At 40.3% G+C, this 19340-nt stretch overlaps 1 protein-coding gene across 1 annotated transcript in view; it reads right to left on the minus strand.

Annotated features, from left to right (window-relative positions):
- The window catches only part of slf1 (SMC5-SMC6 complex localization factor 1), a 40119-nt gene extending 24574 nt beyond the window's left edge, over window positions 1-15545 (minus strand). The window contains exons 1-14 of the mRNA XM_062417723.1: window positions 15456-15545; window positions 14718-14829; window positions 13520-13598; window positions 13062-13287; window positions 12768-12921; window positions 12095-12223; window positions 11882-11947; window positions 11219-11365; window positions 10827-10996; window positions 10537-10671; window positions 10188-10341; window positions 9799-9967; window positions 8742-8887; window positions 7127-7236 (exon numbers count right to left, since the gene is read on the minus strand). Of these exons, the coding sequence (XP_062273707.1) occupies window positions 7127-7236; window positions 8742-8887; window positions 9799-9967; window positions 10188-10341; window positions 10537-10671; window positions 10827-10996; window positions 11219-11365; window positions 11882-11947; window positions 12095-12223; window positions 12768-12921; window positions 13062-13287; window positions 13520-13598; window positions 14718-14828 (1796 nt within the window). The 5' untranslated portion in view covers window position 14829; window positions 15456-15545. The remainder of the gene's footprint in view (window positions 1-7126; window positions 7237-8741; window positions 8888-9798; window positions 9968-10187; window positions 10342-10536; window positions 10672-10826; window positions 10997-11218; window positions 11366-11881; window positions 11948-12094; window positions 12224-12767; window positions 12922-13061; window positions 13288-13519; window positions 13599-14717; window positions 14830-15455) is intronic.
- Window positions 15546-19340: the final 3795 nt, after the last annotated feature.

Genomic DNA, 19340 nt, shown 5'->3' on the forward strand with positions numbered 1-19340 from the left:
AGTCAAGGGAATTATAAGAAAATAGATATGTTAAGCCTAATTCAATGAGAGATTACCCATGATTCACATAAACAAGTCCAAAGTTTCAATGACTGACCATTTAAGTATGACAGTGTAGAGACCTAGTGGTACAGAAAGTGGAACGGGCATCACTGCACTGTGAAAAGTGCTATTAGCAAATGAATCCCTCATGGCTCTGTATCATCTTATATGAAATCTGACAATATCTGTCAAACTCCTACTGCGTCGGCCACACACACACACACACACACACACACACACACACACACACACACACACACACACACACACACACACACACACACACACACACACACACACACACACACACACACACACACACACACACACACACACACACACCTCCATTCCCATCTCCAAAGCACTTTTCCTCCCACTTAACGCCTCAAACGCAGAGACGGAGAATTCGATGTGAGCAAGCACATTAGGAGGAATAACTAGCAAAAGAATGTGAAGCCTCTTCAAAGTAGTGGCGTGCTAATAGCTGTGGGCTGTCACTAGTCCTGTGAGTGGGTATGGGAGATCTGCCTGCATGAAGCCTGACAGGTGTCTGTGTGTATACGTCTGTGCACGTGAACGTGCGCTGCATTGAAGCAGAGTGCCATCCGTATTACAGGGAAGAGGCTTGTTCCCTGGTAATTGGCTTGTTCAGAAGCCAGGAAGGAGCTCCCAGCAGTGAGAAGGAAACATGCGTCCTGTCACATTGCTTGTTATTAGCAGGGACAAGGCTGAGAAGAGATGAGACAAGCTCTGTGTGTCTGTGTGTGTGTGAGAGTCCATAAGAGTGTCTGGGATGAGGGTCAGGGCTCGAAATTAACTTTTTTCTTCAGTGTCCCGCAACTGTCCCGACTTCTACTTTCAACTGTCCCAGACTTAAAGGGGCTATATGCGAAATACAGCTACATTAGCTTTCAAGAATTTCATTTTTGCTATGTAAACAACTAATGGTGTATTGACAGCTGGAGTAGAGTCACGTGACACGCCTTCTGTGTGTGTTGTACTCATAGACTGTATATAAGAAATGGATGTAACATCCGTGACGTCACCCATTGGTTTGTGGACTGCTGCTCAGAAGCCAATAGTTTCGGATCTGAGCAGCGCCATCTTGAAAATTTCAGGTGCATGCCGGAAAAAATAAAAACAGTACTTATTCTACTTATTTGGGCATCAGGAGGGGCATGAGGCGGAGCGGGGGAGGTTGCAAGGGCTGGATCTACCACAGTCTACACCGGCAACCTGGTCATGCTAACCAAGTTAGCTGTTACGACTAACTATAACCACAAAACTCCGGAGAAAACTGTCGGTGTGAAACAAGTTCACGGCTATTTCCTGCAGTCTATCTGTCCGCGCTCCTGAACCTGTGAGTCAATCAACCTGTCAATCACGACGTAGCCACGCCCTAATGCATAGCCTTACCTTCGTCAAATATAAAATCAGGGAGGCCAAAATTTCACAAAAGAACATCATACTGCATTGAAGAAGGCTTTACACTAGCGATTGAGACCATAAACACATTTTGAAAACGTTTACTGAGGTTATAAATCAAGTGAGAGGTTGGGGAATTCTCCATTGACTTGTATAGAGACGGAAGTCCTTTCATTTCCAAGGCGGAGAGGCCTGCGAGAGGCAAAATGAACTCGAGCTTCTTCTCTTCGACCAGTAAGTAACTTTATGTGTATATACAGTCACATATCTGTTTAGTTAGTGTTAGACTAACGTTAGACATAATGTCGCATAATATCATGTTCATTTAGTTGACAGTCTTAGGACGGGCTAACGGTCAGGCTCGAGCTGTTGCCTCTATTGGTTATATTTGAGGCTCAGCGGTGACAGAGCAGCAGACAGCCGCCTGTGCTGCAGCTCGGCTTCGTGATAGCTACGAAGCGAGCTAGCATTCAAACACAAAGTAATATAAAGTGTGTGTGTGTGTGCGTGTGTTATACTGGCGGTAGCCGCAGTCACAGTGAATGAGATGATTATAAGTGTATTTGTCCTCTATGAGAGATACAAAGAAGAAGAATAGGACTGTGTGTAACTCCTGTAGTGCTGGATATAAAGTAGTTCTACTCAGACTGGTCCCGGTTTTGTTTTGCTGTTAGCATAAATGAGCTAAAGTTTTGTTTTCATTTCAACTGCCAAGTGTAGATTGTATAGATTTACAATTGATCTTTTTGTCCAGATGGTTACAGCAAGAAGAGAAAGGTGATGTATAACTCTAAAAAAAAATGTAGTATTTGATTATTTTCTGGAATTGACTGTGCAATACTGCTCACCAATAAACTTGACATGATTTGAGATTATATTCATGCTTCATCCATTTCAACCTTCAATCCTTTGTAACACTGTAGATAAAGTATTAGTTAGGGCTCCGCTGGCTTAGTCCACTACTGCTTAGAGAGTGTAATTCAATCACTGACAATACACAAGTGAAATGTAAGTTGATGTACTGTTTACCATAAAGCAGAAAACTTACGGTATTTCACAACTAGGTTATTAGTGAATGAAGCATGTCCACACATCATTTTTTGAAGAATTTGTTTACTCATTAATGAACAATAGGCAAAACAATAACTTCTGAACATAAATTATTATAAATGATTAATTAAACATGTTTGAAGTCTACTGAACAGGACTGAATTGCCTTTGATCTCTAAATGATGCATGTGCCTGTAAAGTTGGGGTGCATGTTGCTGCAGATGTCTCAGAGGTAGGTATGGCTTGGCAGTTGAGCCCCATGATGGCCTGCTGCATCATAAACCAGCCCTGGCTGCAAAAAGCCTCCTTCCAGGGTCAACTCTTGAAGCAGCCTCTGTAAAAGATGAACAACACATACACTGATAAGTAAATCATGATTTTGACACACTGGAAAAACTGGCGTTTCACACTATGTTGATATTTTTTACTTCAAATAGATAGAAACACAGACGATACAAACCTCTGTTTCTCATCTGACCAAAAAAAAACGTTATAATTTTATAAGGAATTAACTTAGCATTAGCTACCTCAGAAACAGTTGATGAACCAGACTCTGGCTACATTACACTAGCAACACACGTATTGGTCAATAATTTTAAAATTGTACAAAAACCCAAATGTCACAGCCGTTTGCCAGCAGTGCTCATAAAATCCAACAGAAATGATCAATGTGTAGTTGATGGCTTGGCTACTATGTTCAATTTGTTAATTTTCAACTACTAGCTGTTAGTTAACGTTAGCATCGGAAAGCTAGAAAGCTAATAACAACTGTTACACTACATTACAAATACATTACTGATGTTACATTACTTACTTCGTTACTTGACATCACAATGGGTCCAGTTGTTTCCTCAGTCAGCTATTTCGTCAGTGGATGGAAAGTGCTTCACTGAAAACAGGCAGGTAGAGGGGGAGGAGCGGACGGAGAGTGATGGGAAGGCGAGCAGAAATGGGGGGTGGACCCTGAGCCAGTTTGTTTTGGTTACATGCAATCCAGAGCTGCGACATCTAGCGGTGAAATTGAAATCACATTTAGTCCCTTTAGCAAACATTGCCCCAATTTTTTTCAATCTACACAATACATACAGTTTAATAACTTTGTTTCAGTGACTCGCATCACTTCATTGACATGCTAGTTGTTCCCTGCACTTATATCTGAATTTTTATTTTTTTTAATGGAATCACCCCGGGTGTTTGGCCTCAGTTCAAATGCAGTGCAAATGTGAACCTGTTTTATGAGCCGATGAACTGATCTGTGCGCCTCTTTCATAACTTGCCACTGGCACTAATGTCTTCGCAACATTTTGATATAATATGGTATAATTCCTTTTGGAAGATGTTTGTCCCACAGCTTAAATCTAACTGCATCAGTCTCAATGTATAGTAACGCTTCATGTTTTTACTGGACAGAACAACAGCGCTGTCTCTGGGGCTCTATATGTACAGATATCACCACATTTCAGTTAATATAAATGTATTAAAATGAACAGATCAGTCTATATTAAATGACATTTTAGGCTGATCTGTTCTGTTTGGATTTTTATTATAGCTACATTATAGACTGAATAACATAATTTACTGCATCTTTCTCCTTCACTGATAATGTTATTTTGTAAGAAGTGTTTGTGGAGCGTTGAGTTGAGATTATTCTGTCACAGTACTGTCAGGTAGTTGTTGCTGCTGAGCTGCTGTTGTTCCAATTGCATGATGACAGTACTGCATCCCTCCCTCCTCGGAAGTTTGTGTCCCAAGTCAAACTTGCCAAGCCTGAACTAGCAAGTACACAAGTCCAAACTTGCGCTACTTCCAATTTAAAAAGGCCCTATGATTAATTTTGTTTGTAAAAGCGCTCCTGTGGTGTAGCATAGAACCTGTTCCGGTACTACCTCACTTTTTTTTTTTTTAATTGAGCAATTAAAACAATTTGTAATCATGATTACTCTACTGTCTCAGACTTGTCCAGATACCATGTTTTTGTGTCCCAGGTGTTATTTGTATTGTCCCCAGGACATCCTTAATTTCAAGCACTGATGAGGGTGTGCCACTTCTCAACTTAAACCACTTCAACAAAGCGTCCTCTGTTCATATAGGCTGGCAGCTGTGGAGGTTGACAATACTTGGCTTGTATACACCCCAGTCCCCCCTCCCCTCATGATCTACTTTAGAAGACCAGCATGCTGTCAGTGGCCCAGCTATCAATTCTGGGCCTAAGGCAGCATGTGCCCTTGGTGGCTGACTCTCAAGAAACTCGTGAGCAATATTGAAAGTGCATGTCCAATGCCACAGCAAGAAGAAGCTATGTATTACATTTTCTACTTGCTTTAATTCCAACTAAAAGGCTTCATCCAAATGAAAGCCAAAAACTAAATGGATAAAAGTCCCTCCTTTGTTTAAATATTTGCTGAGTTTGTCTATTTAAAGGCTTTTCTTAAATCAAGCATACTCTGGCTACACACCGGTCTGGTTCAAAGAGATGAAGCCAATATGGCATAGTCAAATGATTTGAAAAGATAACAGCTCTACACCGTGGGTGATTAAGCCAACAGGAGGAAACCTACGTGTAATTACAGCAGCAACAGCAGTCACCGCCACGCAGCCAGCCGGCAAGTCATTGGCCATCTAAATACTCAGTCAATCAGCCGGCCTGTCAGATTGGCTTAGATGCATGTTGTATTGCCAGGCTGCCTGTTGATGCAGAAGAAGCATGCTTGCCATCATCTCATACACTACTACAGCAGCCTCAAGTCACAGTAAACCAGCCTAATGTGTTCTCACAGCATAAATAGAAAGATACAGTAAAGGGGTTGTGTGGCTTCTCTCAACCGTTAAGACCTGCTCTGACTCTTTTCATTAATCCAAAGCCCAACATCTTGCTCAGGGGTTTGTCTTGTGTCCTACAAAACACTTTGAAAAGGCAAATAAAAACAGAACCATTTAACATCAATACTTCTCTTATGAAACCAAAATCACATTTGTGCTATTTATATTTTGACTTGTCTTGTAAAGCACTGTGAAATACTGACAAGTGTTTCAACTATAAATACAGTTTATTTCTTACATAAAATATTCTTAAAATAATGTTATGCTACCATTTTAGTTCCTTTTCATCTGCACTGAAGCATAATAAAGAAGTGTATTGAGAAAGCTTAAGAGATTGAGGGGTGTGTCAGATTTATAAATGTGAATCATGAATTCAGCCATGAAAAAGGAGAAACAAGATTTGCTTTTGGTTTCTGTTCTCAATTTATCACAGACTTTGTCATTTTGATTTCATTCTTTCTTTCAGGGTCAAATGATTCCATATACCCTTTGGCATTTCTTTATCTCATGCACACACATTGCATTCCTTGTTTTGATACAGTTCTTCTCATGTCTACGTTCAAATAAACTGAAGTCTTCAAACTGTGGGAAAAAAATTAAGTAGAAATAGAGATGTGATAGGAGGAAGAGAGGATCTGGTCAGTGCATGAACCAGTAGCCTTCACATGAACCTGCTCCCTGGTGACTCCTGCCCTTCTCCAGGCCAACTACCTGCTGGTGGAACAGCAGATGTCTGATACGGGTTAGGGCGTGTGTGCGTGTTTGTGTGTGTGTGTGTGCGTGATTGCGTTCAAGACTGCAAAGAGGGATTTAGTATGCGAGGGCAGATTAAGAGAGGTGGAGAAGGGGGGCGAAGGCTGAGAGCTGGTGGTCGTGAGGGAAGACACAAAGGCCTGATGGGATATCATAGTCTGTCTATCTGTCGGCTTCCTATCCAACTTAGACTCAGCTGTGCGTGAGTGTATATGAGTGTGTGTGTGTGTGTGTGTGTGTGTGTGTGTGTGTGTGTGTGTGTGTGTCTGTGTGTGTGAGAGGAGGGGTCTAACCTCCCTTTGCACCCCTCCTGTCAGCAGGCACGCACTGATAGGATCAGACCTGGGCATGACCCATCACATGCCAACTCCTCACGCTCCGTCTGACCTCCATTTGCCTCTCCCCAGCTTTCCCTCAGTCCCCCCCCAACACACACACACACACAGACACACAGACACACACCATCTCTCTCTCCAGGTGTTCCTTTGTTCCCCTCCACTCAAATTTCCCCCAGGTTTGTATATTTTCACCCGTTTTGCTCATCCAACCAGTAACATGATTGAATGCTGTTATACATGCCTTTTTGTTAATTTTTAAAACGGTTACAAGGGGAATTGCACCATTAGCTTTTGAAGAAGCAACAAGTCACACTGATAAAGAAAGTAATGTCTAGATGTAAATCTAAAGCTTGGATTAAGTGACTTTGCACAGAAACTGTTGAATTAGAGCAGGTAAGCACAAGACAGAGAAGGACAATGGACTTGCAATGGACAGTGCCGTTTGAAATTCCCAAGATGATCTTTAAACACAAGTCAGTTTACTTCAGGTTAAAAGTAGTCATGTATAAGACACTGAAATAAGGAAAATGTGTCCCAAGTTGACTAAAAATGTGAGTCCTAGAGTCCTCACAATATCCACTGATATTGTGTGCAGCCCCCACCTCTGCACGAATGTCCTTACATGTTCTGCTTCAGGCTCTTGTGAAAATACAACTGAGACTAAAAGTGGTATAGACAGACAGCTGTGTGTAACTGACCCGCAGCCGGTGCCTGGGCTGGTGCAGCTGTGGGAGGTGGGTTCATTCCTGTGGCGAGCACCGCTGGGACTCTGAACTAAACTTCCCAGAGCAGGCAGGTAAGACAGCACCTGTCAGAAGTCACACATACAGCCACACAAGGTTAGACAGTGCCTTTATAGTGCAAGTAGATGCTTGTGTGTCTTTAGGGGACACGAACCGTGAGTAAGAAAGCCAGATGTTCTACTGCAATATAATGGGTATACCACATCAGCAGTCTTTGTCTCTGCAGCACAGAATTGCATTGTAATCTAAACCAATTTTCACACTGCCAAGTTAACTAATGTAACATCTGTGTTTTATTCCTCTTTATCATAATATAAAAGCAGAGTTCAAACATTTAACAACAAAACTACAAGGTACTTCAGGGTTTCCCACAGAAAATGTGTTAGTTAAGGTGGTGGGGAGCAGTGAGACGGAGGGGGGGGGGGGGGTTATACATTTTTAGTTTTTGTTGACATTGTCAAAAATGTGATAATTCCACTTAGTTTATTACTGAGGTTGTACTAAGAGGTGGTGGTGTACTTGGGTGCATTATATTGAAAGGTGTTCCTAATATTTTGCCCTCCTCATGTATGTTGATGGAATGGACAAAATATTAGGAACACCATTCAATATAATGCATCCTAATACACCACAATCACTCAATAATGAACATAAAGCAGAATTTTCACCTTCTTTTTAAAAAATGTAGTATAAGCTTCATAAATGTAGAATTTATAGCAGAGCTGCTGTATTGGATTACATTAGATTGCACAGGTTAGGCCAGTGAGTATCTTATATAGTTAATTTATTCTCTGAACTATATTTTATAGTAATTACAAGTTATATAGTATTATACAGTTAATTAGTGATATTCAGCTTCAGTAGCATCACGTTTTTGTTGAATCTGCCTCACTATCTCTCTTCAGGACTGCTGAATGAGAAAGCCTGAAACGTGTTGCTATAGTAACGTCACAGTTACCTGTCTGAGGATTAACGTTGTTAATGATGACATCACATGGCGCTGTTTTCATTAGTTTTTCTGAGCAGGTTCTGCCTCAGATGATGTAGATTTATGTTTTAACCAGCGGTCTGTGTTTGTTTCCTTAAACTTAATATCACTGTTAGCGTGTCTGTGTTATGCTAGCGGGAGCTGCAGAGAGAGCTACAGGTGTGTTCAGGGTCGAAGTCAGACAGTCGGACATAGCGGTTCCGGCCAGTCGTCCTGCAGTAAGCACCGCTGCAGACGTTGGTTGAACATTAATATACATCGCTGTAAATGTGTGCGGGAATATAAGTGTTGGATTTGCGGGAATCAATTAAATTGTGCGCAATACCTGCAATCCCGCGCTGAAATTCACGCCCTGATCATATATTTTTATTTTTATTTGTTTAAGACGTTATTTAAGGTGGCAGGCGTGTGTTGCTTAGGCGGCTGCCTTAACTGTAAAGTGCTGTGGGAAACCCTGTACTTGTGTATTTATAAGAAATATTTTAAATCTGTATTATAGTATATTTCATTCCTTTATTATTTGCTATCTTAATACAAACATGTAGTTTCATCAGATTTTATCAGAGCCAAACATATACACACCATTTTCTTGAGAGAGAGGGGTTCATCTCCCACAGTAAATCCATTTCTGCAGCAGAGACTCCTGAATATGGCATCAGTCATCACTAACCTAAGTCTGGTGGAGGACACTCTGACTACCAGCTCTGCCAGAACCCCTGGAGACACATCTATAGGACAGAACAGATACCATACTGTCAAATATGAGTTTTGACGTAAAAAAGCAAGTTGTCTTTGTCAGAAAAACATTCCATAATCGAAATGTCACACTGTTGCATGGGATAACTTTCAAAAGATAAAATCAAAATTCTTCTGTTTAATATTGTGAATAAATTGGTTCATGTATTGTATTGAACATTTTAGCATATTTAGGGTTCACACCATGAATGGGTAGAACCCTTCTGGCCCAATTACTGGAAATTATGTGCAAATGCTTCCTAAGAAATATGAGCGCAATCTTCCAGATGGTGGCGCTGTAATTAAGGCCCAAAAATGCAATCTTTGAAAGACCTCGCCCTTAATGCCTCTTGGACCATAAAAGTCTGCCACAATGGATTTTTTGCTAAACTGAAAAATAGTAATGGTTTGGAAAACAAAATTCTACTATAAATGAATAAGGTCAGTCCAAAACCATGGCGGCCATCAACAAGAATATTTTTGCTGGGTGGGCTTAGCAGGATATTGGCCATAACTCAATAACTATTTGTCCAATCATCATAAATCTTGCTTGTGACTTTAGTCTATGTTTGCATATAAGTATACCTAAGCATTTTGAGCCTGACCCATAGGGGTCGCCACAAAAGCCACAAACGCGTATCCGAAAACCCAGTTCCTTGTTCACATCTAACGGAACTTAGAGCGTGTAATTAATGAAATGCAGCAGGCTTTGTAATGATGACACAAGTGTGCGATTGTTTTCACTCCTTTAAACAGAATTACACTAGCTGAAGTGAATATGCTCACCATTGTAAAGCCTGAAACTCATTTGTTGCTGCTTGCTGCTTTAATTTTTGTTGAGCGCAAACACATTTGAACCTGCAAATTGCCATTTGTGACTATATTTTCATTTGTATTTTCATACCCTGGCTGATACAAGCGAAGTGCTCTGCAAGGTCTTTCAGGCCCTTATCCACCAGGTGCTGGTTCAGTTTAAAGTGCTGCTGACACCAGAATTCCACCAACACAGACAGGAGGTCCAGAAGTGTGGTCACCAGATGCAGCTTCTGCTTCTCATCCCTCTTAGCGTAGTCCTACAGTGAAGATAAACAATATACCACTATTGAATTAACAAGAATTAACAAGTTCTAAGAAGACAGGTCAGATCACTTATCTGACTACCCTGACTAAAATTGATCAGAATATCTACACTTTTGTTGGGCGACTGCAACTTTAATCAAGCCACTTTGGTTGATACTTGTAATATGAGACAACTAAATTAGTAAAACAATATATACAATTCATAATATTTACCTTTGTGGCAGCCTGCACCATCAGCTGGACAAGCTGTTTCACAGCACAAGACAACAGCGTGGAGCGCTCCCACACAGTCCAGAATGTTCTATATAGCAAACAGCCTGATGCTGATAACTGAGATACTCCTGTTCCCTGAAGCAGTAGAAAATCCCTAAGACAGAGAAAGGCAGGGGTGAATGAAGCAGCACACACCAGTTAAAATACAATGATTTGTTGAGGATTTCTGGAATATGCAAGTTCTATACATGCAACAACGATTAAGTCCTCTGTTGATGAACAGAATGGAAAAGGACTATGCATTTAAAACAAATGTCTTATCTCCCACAGTGTGTATCTATGTTGTTACCCAGTGGTGATGGAGTGGAATTCCCCCTGGAAGAGCTTGAGGAAAAATGCCAGGAGGTCACTGTGGAAATGTAACAGTGTTGGCAGGGCAGGTCCAGGGAGCGGGTGACACGCAAACTCATTGGACAGGCAATAACTGAAGGACAAATGGAAAAACAGTGCATATGAGAAAAGGAAAGTCTATTACTTTTTAAAATAAAAGTATCTCTTTCCAAACATCTAAGAAATTAAGAGAGCACAAATACTAAAGAGAATAATTTGTCAAGAAGTTTCACAAGTTTAGCAGTTTACCTGATGGCTGTCTTTAGAAAAGGCCACACGCCCGCCTTACACCGAGGACACTGTAACACCTTACTAAAATAATGTTTCACTGTCTGGGGCGCCAGCCAGGGAGGGTTGGTAATGAGTAGACTATACATGACATGCTGGAAATTTCTCAGGAAGACAGTTGTGGCATGACCCTGTGACATAATAAACAGACAAAGAGTCTGAGTGGTCTGGATATTTTGATGTACAGCAAGAATGTCAATTTACAGTTTAGTTTAATGACAATAAGCCTGATAAAATGCCAGAAAGGAAATAAATTCTAGAAATCTTGTGAAACAGGTTAAACAGTCAGACAGGCCCCGAGGCTCATGCAGCAGCAGTTGGGAATTAATACAGTCTGGTAATTCTGGTCCTACCTGCTGTGCATACTCTAAGAGAGAAACCAGGTACTGCGCTGGTGGCAGCAGACCTGGGAACACTGCACTTCTGATTGAGTCCAGGGCTTCAATGAAGAGACCACACTCTATCATACTACCGACATTGCTGAAGTCTGTTTCTGTTGCCTAAAGGAATAAAAGAACAATGATGAAACTTAACGAGTATATGGAAAAGAGGGAAAAAACATGGCACTCAAAGAAACAGACGGCAGAAAGAGGGGGGGGGGGGGGGAAACGAGGGCAGAAGGGTAATGGAAATAGGAAGTGAATGGGCATCAAAGGTTCCTGTGGTCATTTCTGACTGTCAGCTATTGGTGAATAGCATATGGAGTACAGAGCGTACAGAATGGAAATACACGGGCACTTATAATAGCAATCTGATGGGGATCCACTTGGGTAAGGTATGGACAAGACAGTGGAGAGTAATGTTAATAGGCCTGCCAATCAAAACTCTCAGATCAGCTGACAGTGGTGGTTAAATCAGTGACCTGAGTATGATGCGCCCTTGCTCTATATGTCACTTTCCATTGAAATGTATGACATAAAGGAAATTGAATGACCTGATCTTCTTGAGGAAACAGTTATTTTACAGATGTGTGGTACTGATCAAGGGTGGGGGGGTGGGTATGCATGCCTGTCTACCTGTGACTGTGGACGGTGGGGGTCATGGTAACCCAGAAATTCAAGGAAACACAGTCTCGGCCGGCCCTACAGAAAAAGACCACATTAATAATGTCAAATATTTATAATGCAGCTAATGCAGCCTATTAAAGTGACCATGAAAGTATACCAGCTAAAGTTTCATGCATTAATGATTTGAAATCACGCTTTAGCGCTTTTCCGTAACACACACACCTGCTGTTTGATGACATAGTCCCTGAGCTCAGCTTCAAGCTTAGAGAAGTCAACATCAACAAAACTGTCCTCCTTCGTCTCAGCTGGGAGATCATTTGTTACATGGAAATTCATATCCGCACAGTTGCTCTGCCAAAGGGAAAAACGGTCGCTGATTTTTAATGACTTTTAAACAAGATTTTCATGAATTTTATTTTAAAGCTTTAAACAACATGTTTGAGAAACTAATCGTGAACAAAAACAAATTAAAGCTGTTGAGGCTCAAGTACTGTTTCCATATACTGTATAACTGACCACATGAGATATTTAAAATTGAATTGAAAAATTAATTAAGAATAATATAATGAGTCATGATAATCAATTCAGATTGGGGTTGCTTGATGTCGCCACAAAATCAAACATGAGGATATTTTTGACCTTGATTATAACAATATTGTAGGGATGACTATTGGTGCTTTTACAAAATATTTAAACAATGAGATTTTTTGATAAATTATCATCAGTAATGTGGATGTAATGAGTAATAGAACAGCTAGTTCTATTTAATATTCAAAATCTAAGACAATATCTAGTCTCATATCGCAATATTAATATATCAACATATTGCCCCGCTCTAATTCACACTATAAAGCTGGCCAATCCAGTATTAAATCCTTCTCTCAGACTTACTTACCCCAAAGAGATGCTGGACAATATGGGTTACAGGATAACAAGGAGCATTAAGGGAGTTTGAGTCCTCTGTAACAGGTTTAGCCATGACATGAGTGATGGAGGCTTGAGAGGTAGGAGGAAAGCGGTATACTTTGGCCCTGCCAGCTTTTAGGAGCCTGTCAGAAATAAATAACAATTAATCTATTATCATATCTTGTAACAATTAGATTGTATACATGTTTTATTTATCAAATATGTGTCAAATTAGTTAAATTACTCAACACTGGTGATAAAGCATTTTTGTGCAACACCTCACCGTTTGAACATGTCCCTGCGGGTAGGCTCTTTGATCATAAGAAGAACCCTCCAACCCTGGAAGGCCCCTGTTAGTCTTCCACTGGCCACCTTCTCCCTCCACTGTCTGACAGGGTAGAAGGTGGATGTGGCACCTGTGGAAATGGCCACCTCATAGGGTCCCTCTGCAAGCCAGGAGCCATTCCTAACACTGTCCAAAACATAGTCTGGAGTCACAACCCATTTTCCTGGGAGGAGAAAAACAGCAGAAACAGTAATGGAGCAAGATGAGCCAAAAATCAAATGAACTGGAATACAGTGGGGTTGAGTCAGTCTTTATACTTTAACAAAGGAGAGCTACAGTGATGTGCTGGAAGTAGCTTCGTTAGATGAGTGATCTGAGTATAATTAGGCTAATCAAATATGACTCATTTTTGAACATTTACCCATATCATTATTATTATAATACTTATGACTGACCTGAAGCACAGGCTGCCAAAAACTTCTCGCTGGACAAAACCTGAGGGATTATGAGATGGGTGCTGATGTCCTGATAGACCTGGAAGATAATTAATGCATCAGTACATGAAAATGTAAGACACTAATACATTAGAGGTGGACTTCACTTGATAAAGAAAAAAACATTTCTCTGGAAGAGGCTGGAGTGATAAGGATCAAATGAAAATCAAATAAACCTTTGTTTCACAGTTTTGTATTATTGTATCTAGACAAACACTCTTCACATGTTTTAATAACTTATGTGGTTAGTTATAATTACAGCTGGTTTGAAGTCATTCATTTGGACAACATCATTTGTATAAAAAAAACAAACACATTGATGAATATGAAGTGAATTATCACAGCCATACATATGGGAATAATACTGTAGTTTAAAACTTTAAGTACAAGTTATAAGGGCACACTTACAGTATCTACCACTAGAATAACCTTTGAAAAGATCACATAATGAATTAAAACTGTAAAAAAACCATAGTAGGAAAAGATGCAACCAGCAACCCATCAGTATGTATTTACATCCCAAAGAACCATCAGAAATACTTTACAGTTCTAAAAACTACAGTACAAAGCACAAAGAATTCTCTCTCTGTGTGAATACATCTACTTGACAGACACAAAGTCAAAAAGGTACTGCTGTCAGTCAGAGACCATTCTCTCTCCATGTTTACCATACTGCCCCTGTGAATGAACGTAACTCATTCCTGCTGTCACATATTATTAAGCATATACAGCCAGTGATATAATGTTATCAAACATTTTCACATTAAGTGGCTGTAGTTGCAATTCATAGGAGATTCAAAGTCTCAGGGCTTAACACTAGATTTAGCCAAGTAGACTATTAATAAGCTAACCTGCCTAGGGCTCCATGTAGTAGGCATATAAGATGTGTGACTGTGGATTAATTATTTTTTGTTTGTTTGTTTTTATACAATAAATATGACATTCATCATTTAATAAGGAGAAAAAATATGAGCATTTGCTGGTTATTTAAAATACAAAGGTGTTCTTGTTTTTCTCATTCTGGGTTTCAATGTTGCTGATGAGACACTTTTTAAAGACTCTCACTCTAGGAGGGAATCTTTAGTCAATTAGAATACTTATTACATATGTCAGAAAAAAAAATGAAGATCCTAAAAAGTCTAGCTCGATCTCTACTCACTGAGCCACCAATGTATTTCCCCCTCAGCTGCTGGATCCCTTGGATCAAAACTCTCTTCTTTTCAGGGCTCTTGATTCCTGAGATTTGAAACACATGTGTGCAGTGCTCCATTCTGAAGAAGAAAAGGAAGAGGAATTGCCAGTCTATGAGATGCAAATTACAAGTTAAGAAAGGTCATTCCAGCAATTATAGAGAATAATGCTGAAATTCTTGTCTAACTAGTACTTGACAAGGTGCTCTCACTGTTGGAAAACAAGAAGAAGAACATTTATACATTCTGCACACATGACACGTTATGTTACTTAGGAGTGGAGGGGGTTCATTTGTCTGAACCAACATAATTTAAATAATAAAGTTTGAGAAAAGTTAATTGAATGTACAACAACATATGGGTACACTAAAACTTTCAGCAACAACTGCTTGACACAGACAGCCATACGGCTGCACCGTCTGGCTCACAGTTGACTAAATGAGCACAAATCGGTCGGTTCATGTTCATTTCATGAGTATTTGATTTGAAGTTGCTTTAACACAGCTGATTGATCAGGTACCTCTCTCATGCCACAGATGACTGTGTGTTCCTCCAGTGACGAGTTGGCGCGCCAAAACTCTGACATCTAATACGGTGAGCAGTGTTTCCTGTGTGTGTGTGTGTGTGTGTGTGTGTGTGTGTGTGTGTGTGTGTGTGTGTGTGTGTGTGTGTGTGTGTGTGTGTGTGATCGACTGCTTATTCCTTACATATATGTTCAATTTCGTCAACAGACACACACGACGACGTCTCTCAAAAGTGTAAATAAATAGTCGATAGGTGTGAAATCTTCAGCTCGCCGCCCATACCAGCCATATGTTGACATAATCACGGCACAGATGATTTTGTTGGGGGTGGGTGGGTTCATTCGCATACTGCATATGTATTTTGGGCACATGCAACGTTAAATCGAATATATTATTGAATAAAACACTTAACATATTTTGAAAACAAGTGATATATAAAATTATACATACAACTAGGAACAAAAACTGCATATTTTCCGTTACTTCAGAGTCATCTACCACCTATTTGCTTTGCCAGTTAGACTCTCCCACCGAGCGGAAGTTTTCATAGAGTTACTTCCAGGTTGTTGTCACGGACGCTTTCTGTCCCGGAAATATCCACCATACAGCAGTGATTGATTAACGGGAATATCTGATCGATCGATCCCTTTGAAAGGTGATTTCTGAAATAGAAGCTGCTCGTTAACTGTTGACAACAACAACTACTATACAGCAGAGTGTTCGGTTAACGTTCAGCCACAGCGATGCTTCAAGATCCATCACATTCATTTAATTATTATTGTAATCTGGTGGCATATATGCTGTAGAGTTGTCTTGGTTTCACCGTTTTGGCATAACCACAAATTTGTGTTGTAGATAAATGTCAGAAATGAGTCGCTGCAGATGACGCTTTTCATATTGTGCCAAACTATAAAAGGATTCACATTTCATCGGGAGAAGAGTATAAAGATGTTATGAAAGGTAAGATGCACATTAATGTATGTGTGGTAGCTCAAAATAAATTTTGGGTATGAATAAACAGCATTAGAAGGTACAGATTACCAGTCAGAGTGACCTAAACAAGTACAGTCAGTAGCCTACATGCAATTATTTGATAAATAAATAAGCCTCTGGTCCAAAAGGTCTGGATATGCCTGGTTACATGGCCAAAAGTCAACAGCTGTTAGACAATTTTATCATTGAATTTAATATTGGATTTACAGTCTAAGGTCACTCTCTCTTAGGTGTGTTACTTACCTGCACATCATAATTTAACACCGTAAAATACTATAAAGAACTGCTGTCAATGAGAATAAAATGTATTTTCAAGGTCCAATAATGTAATGTCAGTAACCGATTAGGCAGTAGACAGAAGATGCATAATCAACAACATTTTTTTATAATTGATCAATTAATTTAAGTCGGAGGTGAAAGAACATACCAAACATTAACTGGCTCGAGCTCCTCGAATGTGATTAATTGCTGCTTTTCTCTGCTATACAATATTGTTAATTAAATACCTTTTGCCTTTAGGCTGTTGGTTGGACAAAACAGGCAATTAGAGGATGTCACCTTGAGGTCTGGGAATTTGTGAGACTTTGTGAGACAAATTGATTCATCAATTAATCATAAAATAATGTTGCAATCTACTTGAAATAAAACTAATTTGCTGCGGCCCAAGTGGGCACCAGGCATCTTTGCAGCTGATGATGTGTTGATTCAATGTCTTTTTTTCACTTGAAACATTTTTTTTTCATCTGTGAAGGAAATATCACCATATGTATTTGTTGTATACCAGTTAGAGTTACAGAGTATATAAATGTTGAGGTTTACGATTACTGTAATAATGGCAGTTGGAAGACAATAAGCTACACAATATGAACTGCTCCAGTGTGACAATATTGTCTTGTTTTTCAATGGTTGTAATTGACTCATTGCTCAGGGTACTTTAATACTGTTGAATGATGATGATTATTTCACAAAACAGCAACAACAAGTAATATGAGGATTAAGTCATGTATTATTCATTCCCTCGGTGTAAGCTAATCACATAGGCATTTGTTATGATGATGCCAAGTTGCTGCGCTGCAATTTCTGAACAGGCTTACGCTACATATTTTAAGAAGATGTTATGTCCACATATTTCCCTTAGGTACAGAAAAAAAGTGACCTATACATTTGAACAGGATTGAGGAAAAATGTCACTATATCAAATGTGATGAGACTAAAGCTCATCGATAAGCAGACAGGACTTATTTTAAAGAAGAAAATCAGTCAAATACAGTGTAGCAGGACTATATGTTTGCACAGTAACAGTGGAGCCAAACTCCCCCCTGGGCATGCATAAGATAGTTCTCAGCAGTATTGTGATCTCAGGATATGCACCTATTTAATTTATTATGTTTCCTTTGCCGCAGACTGTTAGGTACGCCCTTTAAAATAATGTTGACTTTAACTTGACATGCTCTAAGTGGCTTTAAAGCGGCGGCCTGGGGGACGTGCTGCTAAATATTTCAGGACAAACTCATTACTGTAAATGGGCCTGTGTGTTAGCCTAGCTGGGGTAGACAGGCAGCAACAAGAGAGATAGGACAGTGATGTGTGTGTGTGTGTGTGTGTGTGTGTGTGTGTGTGTGTGTGTGTGTGTGTGTGTGTGTGTGTGTGTGTGTATGTGTGACTTTGTTTCTTACTGTGATCTAATAGCTGCAGAGTCGATGTCTCAGGCAGGCAGCATCTCAGCGCCCGGCCCAGTTGTCCCTGTTGCAACACTTTGAAACACACAGGGGCTCCACCAACATCTGCTTTGTAAAGAGCTAATGACAAGACAATAGAGACCGGATGATTTAAAGTATAGTACTAATGAGGCCCTGTGTGCTGCCTGGAGACTCCTGACATATACACACATTGCATGTACACACTCATGCTTAAGATAACAGATGATATATTGGCAAACTGGGAGGAAAACACCCAGCAGACACACAGTGTATACATTCAGAACCTCTGTCCATATGTCCATCCATCTTTCATACACTTGTAGGGAAGCATGGTGTTGACGACGGCACACACACAGACAGGCACGTGTGAAAATACACACACACTGTCTGGCTCAGCCCATATAATTACAATGTTGGGTTTCCTAATCCTTGGATTGAAAATATTCCCTTTCAGTAATGGCTGCATATAGACCTCTTCTCAGACAGTGGCGCAGAGGGAGTGTGATGATGAGGGGAAACAGTAAGAGAGATGAAGAGAGGAAGAAATAATAAAGGACAAGCTTAACTGGTGAGGCTGTCAGCAGAGGAAAATAATATTTGTCCAGCTGGACAGGCCTCCCTTTGTGCAGGCTAAATGAATGTTGAGCTTCCTGTCTGCCCTGTCAGAGAGAGTGGCACAGACTGTGTGCAGCAGCGAAGAAGCCGAGCGGAGTGCGGGGAGCTGTTTGGAGTTTGACAGGGATTATTAAAATCAGAGCAGATGACGAGGAAGGGGTGAGAGGCGGAGTGTGAGAAAGCCAAATTGACACAGACACTCTCCATTACCTTCCACTTGACTCGCGTTGATGACAATGTTGATATGAGACCCAGCAACGCGGCACTGGCGTGCGATTGGCTGTTAGCATGAGCGTTAAGCACCACAGGGTAGGGGGGCGGCCCTCAGTTCTGGCGGAGACGTAAGGAGATGAGTTGTTTATTTAAAGCCTCGACTGAAGAGCATCTCACCTCATTGTTTATTTATTTGGTCTATCTTTTTTTCTGTGTTAACTCACTGTAGTATCAGTAGGTGGAAATGGTTAGAGGCTGAGCCAATGCATTTTGATCAGGGGTCTTCCTGCTGCAAATGATTTTCCAAGGAAAGAGGAGGGAAAGTTGAAGGAGAAGCAGCGAACTGTTTTTATTAATGATATAAGCTTCCTTTTGTTTCAGGTGCAATTTATTTCTGCCTCCTAATAAGACTCTTGTTTGAGGACATTTCAAATTATTACAGTCCATATGAGTGTGTGTGTGTGTGTGTGTGTGTGTGTGTGTGTGTGTGTGTGTGTGTGTGTGTGTGTGTGTGTGTGTGTGTGTGTGTGTGTGTGTGTGTGTGTGT

The sequence above is a fragment of the Scomber scombrus genome, chromosome 4 (genome assembly GCF_963691925.1).
Source record: "Scomber scombrus chromosome 4, fScoSco1.1, whole genome shotgun sequence".
Taxonomy (NCBI): Eukaryota; Metazoa; Chordata; class Actinopteri; order Scombriformes; family Scombridae; genus Scomber; species Scomber scombrus.